Here is a 6,000-nt window from a genome sequence, read left to right on the forward strand (position 1 = left end):
TTTGATTAAATTGAACAAATATCTTATAAATGTCACAAAATGTGCCAATTAATTCCTAAATGATTTATAATATTATAGAAATTATTTTACCAACTAAAAGGGTAACATATTGACCTAAACAATTTTATGAAAATCATTTTGACCTTAAAACAAATGCACGGTTCATTTTGTTTGTCATCCAAGGACTCTGAGTAATTAAAATAAATTATGGGAGGTCAAAAATTAGGTGTCAACAAGTACTCCTTCGGTATTCGGGGATGGCGGGACCATCCTTGAGCAACGAAATTTGACTAACCCTAATTTTTTACTGACCCGACTCATTCTACCTCTCATTTTTCATGCAGTTTTCACATATATGGCCGGACCCTGGTTTCTGGGGTTCCTACACATTTCGAACTATACGAGAATTTAGGCCGCTTGTAGTTCAACTCAACTAAAGACTTTAAGTGATTTGGAAAAAAAGTCCTAAGATCTTCAGTGTTGTGACTGGGATTTCTCTAGACGGCTGTTAGAGTGTGACCGATTCTCTGGTCTTGAGCTCGCCTACATATCCCAATCTCTGGGAATCAGGCCACATGTAGTTCGACTCGCTGGAGAAGAGTATATCCCTTATGCGGGAATTCCTTCAAATTTCTCGGTGTGCATCCGACCGGTCGTGACTTTTAGTAAAGAAAGTAAAAACAAACAAAATTACAACTGAGTCTGAGATCGAAAGGCTTCCAAATCCTAGCTGGAGAGCTTGACTCTCATGAGCACCCTATCTTGACCGGATGCGTAAGAAAAAGTTCCACGTTTGCTCCGCAATTGTCTGGATCTGGTTCATCAAGCCTGGCCTTTCTGGCGACTGTGTACCTATTTCCCCGAATTCGACAGTATTGCAGATATTCTTCGTGGTGTTTGAATGAATGGCCTTTTTGGCAGTTTGTATGAATGGCCCTTTTGGCAGTTTGTACGAATGGCCCTTTTGGCAGTTTGTATGAATGGCCCTTTTAGTTATTTGAATGAATGGCCCTTTTGGCAGTTTGCATGAATGGCCCTTTTGGCAGTTTGATATGAATTGCCCTTTTGGCAGTTTGTACGAATGGCCCTTTTGGCAGTTTCTATGAATGGCCCTTTTGGCAGTTTGATGTGAATGGCCCTTTTGACTGTTTGAATGAATGGCCCTTTTGACTGTTTGATATGAATGACCCTTTTGGCAGTTTGTATGAATGGCCATTTTGGTTGTTTGAATGAATGACCTTTTTGACAGTTTGTATGAATGGCCCTTTTGGCAGTTTGATATGAATGGCCCTTTGGGCTGGGTAATCTTTCTTTCATCCATTGTATTGGCTTTGACCCTTGTGATCGGATATGCCCTTTCATCTTTGTCATGACCCTTTTGGTCAAATATGTCTTTGTCCATTCATTTGTTCTTTATGTGACCCTTGTGGTCAGATATGTCTTCATTGTTCGTTCTTTGTATGGCCCTTGTGGTCAGATACGTCTTTTCCATTCATTTGTTTTATTGACCCTTCTGGTCGAATAAGTTTTTCTCATTCATTTCATGACCTCTTTTTTGGTCGAATGTCTTTGTCTATTTTTTTTCATGACCCTCGTGGTAAGAGATGCTCTTTTTCTTTGTTTCATGACCCTCGTGGTCAGAGTGCTCTTTTTCTTTGCTTCATGACCCTCGTGGTTAGAGATGCTCTTTTCCTTTTGGCCACTTGATGTCTGGTTGAGTTTTGTCTTTTGCTTTGTTGCGGGTAAGCCGGTTGATGATGTATGTGCCATCCTATTTAAAAATCTGCATCGACAGAAAAATAGTTAGTTTCTTAATAGGCCGATTAGCGCTGTTGTCCTCCCATCTGGTGTCTTCTCTTGATGCTCCTCTGAATCCTTTTGGACTTGGTGTTTCGAGAGATGGCTTTAGAGCGAACTTAAACTAATTTTGAAAATCTTTGTTTTCATTTTGGATGTCATGACATGTGTTTTTTTTAACGAGGTCTTCCGATCTTTCGGGGGATTTCGTTGCCGAGTCGCCGAATTGGTGGAATTTTTGAGATCTTTCTCAAAAATTTAGCCCCAGTTCAGGCCTTGATTCCATTGAATCTTGTGTCATCTCATTGTGTGGGAATTTTTGAGGTTCCCTCAAAAATTCTGCCCCAGTGTATGGTCTGGGCTTGTCATCTTCTTTGCTGATCGCTTTTGACAGGAATTTTTAAGGAGACCTAAAAAATTTTGCCCCAATGTAGGGTGGATGTCGACTGACTCTTACGTCGATCCTTATATTCCGACCTTGTTGATCCTTCCTGCCTTTGTGTCTCTGAGGTTTCCTAAGGGTTTCTTGGGTCTTTCTTTCATGATGACCGAGCTCGAAAGCGCCTACGGATCCTGTCGCAGCAAGAAATCAGGTCGAATGTAGTTTAGAAAAATAATAATTGAGTTTTGGTTTGTACTAATGATGCGACCGGGTGGACTGCCTACGTATCCCACTTGTGGGGAAGTCAGGTCATCGTGTAGTTCATTACATGGATGATTGTTTTTCCCTATTCTATTACAAAAGTATGATTACAACCAAAAGATATGATTACCGGGAAATGATAATGGGATTACAAACAAATTGAGTCCTATCTCTTGAGTGCGTCTGCATTGATAGCTTTGGGCCATTCTTGTCCATCCATCTTAGCTAGGTCCACTCCTCCCGAGAGTACTTTTTTATCCATGTATGGTCCTTGCCAGTTCGGCGTAAATTTCCCTTGGTATTCTTCTTGGTGAGGGAAGACTCGCATGAGTACAAGTTGCCCAATTTGGAAGAGTCGGGCTCTGACCTGTTTGTTGAAAGCTCGGGACATTCTCTGTCTGTATAGCTGTCTGTGGCATACTGCCACTATTCTTTTTTCGTCGATCATGGCCAACTGCTCGTAGCGGTTTCTGACCCATTCTGCATCGTTCAGTTCTGCTTCTTGGATGATCCTGAGTGAAGGAATCTCCACTTCTGCGGGTATGACCGCTTCTGTGCCGTAGACAAGGAGATATGGGGTTGCTCCGGTAGATGTCCGGGTCATCGTTCTGTACCCTAATAAAGCATAAGGCAGCTGCTCGTGCCAATTCTTGTAGTTATCGATCATCTTTCGCAAGATTCTTTTGATGTTCTTGTTGGCAGTGTCACACCCCAACCTTGGTAAGGCGTGACTGGCACTCGGCACCCTACGGGAACCGAGCGAACCAAACTGTAACTCACGTTTTTTGTATCTCGAAAGGCAATATAAGACCAAGGTACTATAAGCCATAGGGGCACAAGCCCAAAAGATAACATACTTACGTCTTCAAACTAATCTCGAGTGCATGTGCCAGTAAGGCTATCCATAATAATGATACAACATAGTATAAGTCGAGGTGATTATAAGATGTCTAACTGTGCATATCTGTCTACGAGCCTCTACAGGAATACATGACATAATGTGGCCGGAATAGGGCCCCGCCATACCCATGCAAATGCATATGCAGCCATGCTGACTCACAGAGCAACTCCGAAGCAAGTGGAGTGCCACGACTCTACCCGCCGAGCCGGGTATCCTTGCGAAAGATCCGTCAAGGCGTATCCGGGAAGACTGCGGGCATGAAACGCGCGCCCCCGGAAAGGGACGTCGGTACGAGCAATGTCTTACCGAGTATGCAAGGCGAAAAGTGCAACAAAATAGCCATATACTAAAGATGAGAAGAATAAGAATCAACCTGGCATTTCTGAACTACCGATGGAAATCTAGCATATGTATACATACCTCTTCATCTTCCTGCAATTTTTATTAGGTCTGTATACCCTACCATAGTCCTGGTTACCTTATCATCAAACGCTATCTGAACATGTTTTGTGGCGTGCAACACGATCCATATATGATACATGTTTCTCTATGTCATGACCCAACCCCGTAGGCCACGACTAGTGCCCGAGCTGGACACTCGTACACACACCTGTTAGCTATAATCAGCCCATGACTAGCATGATAAGGAACTTATATAAAAAGGCAAGACGTCGTCTCAAAACTGTCACATATATATATATACATATCACGAACTTTGTCTCGATGAGTTATAACTCTCGACGTATAACATCGTACATAAGCGGCGAGCTATTATAACATGTGGGAACTCCCCAACTATATACATGCAAGCCGACAAGGCTGCCACTACATACAGTATCCCAAAATATATATACATACGCAAGCCGAAAAGGCTGCCACTACATACAATATCCCAAAACATATATACATACGCAAGCCAACAAGGCTGCCACTACGTATGGGAACGTCTCAAAACATAAGTCATATACACAACTAAACAACAACTATATACAAACCCACACATATGTCTACAGACCTCTAAGAGTATCAACAGTATCATATAAGGGGACAGGGCCCCGCTGTACCCCTGAATAATCATATACATATATCAGAAGATCTGTGCCAAAAGTCTAGGCCTCGGAACAACGGAGCACTCCAAGACAGCTGAGTAGGAATCCTAAGCTGGAGGATCACCAAAGCGAGTATCTGTACCTACGGGCATGAAACGCAGCCCCCCGAAGAAAGGGAGTCAGTACGAAATATGTGCGCATCGAGCATATAAAGCATGAAATACAGAAAACAGGATTATAACCGAAATAAGAAGTACAGAAAATGAGTACAATAACCAGAATACCAAAATGCTTGCTTTTGAAACACAAATCATGCATGTCAATATCATATATCGTATCCGGCCCATTATAGGACTCGGTGAACATGGTCTCCACCCCGTCTTTGGCGCCATAACACAGCATACTCCAGAACACAGCATAACTATGTATCACGGCATAACTCCGTATCACAGCATAGCTCCGTATCACAAAGATAGCACCATAACACGAAGATAACACCATAACACAAGATATATAAATAATATATATATACCGCACCCGGCCCTCAGTGAGGGACTCGGTGAAAGATGTAATAACAGTATGCACGAGCAGAGTAGTGAATAACCATATGCATATAAATCATCTTTTGAGACTCAATAGATAAGTAGACTAACCAATGCTCGAGTATCAAGATAATAGTCACAATTAGTACTCTTTGAATATCATTACGAACTATGTCAAATAACGTTTCAGGGATCATAGACATGTATCAAGTCAATATGAGACAGCTTATAAAAGTTATGGTCATTAGTCAATATAGAGTTTTTCAGGAATAGAAACTTTCATGAATCATTTACTATCCGATCATATAGAAGCTCGAGGGCAGTAGCTCGACCATTTTAAGAATTCTAATATCAAGAAGTGAATAAGAATCATAACACATGCTCGGAACTTAAGAATAGAATTACCCCAAGGCTCATATCATTTCATACTTACATCTAGGACATGCCAAAAGAAAGAAAGAATAGGCTTTACATACCTTTAGCGTTTACCCGCAACACAACACGTATACGTTGCCCAATAGTGTCTCAACTTATATTAAGACGTCAAGAACTACGGTTAAGTTACGGGGAGATTCAAAACGTATTCTAACGTTAGTAACTCCTTTCAAAATAATTTGACGACGTTTCCTTTACATTCAAACCAACCACATACAACCAAGCCAACATCAATGATTATACGTTCAAGTATCAATCTGAGACTATTCAAACAAGACTCGAGAACACTCGGGACAGCCCGTACAATATTCCAAACAGCCCACGTTCATAACATTCGATAACAATCCACATACGGCTACTACATATTCAAGTTAATATTAATGATCCATCGTCTTAACATTTTCACCTAAACAACCTTACAACAGCCCAACCAACACACAACACAACATATAATCTTAATTACCATTAATCTTCAAAGCTCAACAAGAACAACAACAACACATTCCTTTCATTCAAATTCATGAACTATATCAACAACCACACGTTAACAACATTATCCATTTAGATGCAAGAAACTATACTAATTCCATATTAACTTCTATAACAACCCACAAACAATTACAACTCCAACTT

The 6,000-nt window shown here is 41.1% G+C and overlaps 1 protein-coding gene across 1 annotated transcript; it reads right to left on the reverse strand.

The window, feature by feature from the left end:
- Window positions 1-2,606: 2,606 nt before the first annotated feature.
- Window positions 2,607-3,107, reverse strand: LOC132043697 (uncharacterized). Its single transcript, XM_059434159.1, has one exon. It carries the CDS (start codon window positions 3,105-3,107, stop codon window positions 2,607-2,609), a length of 501 nt encoding a protein of 166 aa, XP_059290142.1.
- Between the last annotated feature and the right edge of the window lie 2,893 nt (window positions 3,108-6,000).

This window comes from Lycium ferocissimum, unplaced genomic scaffold, assembly GCF_029784015.1.
Source record: "Lycium ferocissimum isolate CSIRO_LF1 unplaced genomic scaffold, AGI_CSIRO_Lferr_CH_V1 ctg2729, whole genome shotgun sequence".
Lineage (NCBI taxonomy): Eukaryota > Viridiplantae > Streptophyta > Magnoliopsida > Solanales > Solanaceae > Lycium > Lycium ferocissimum.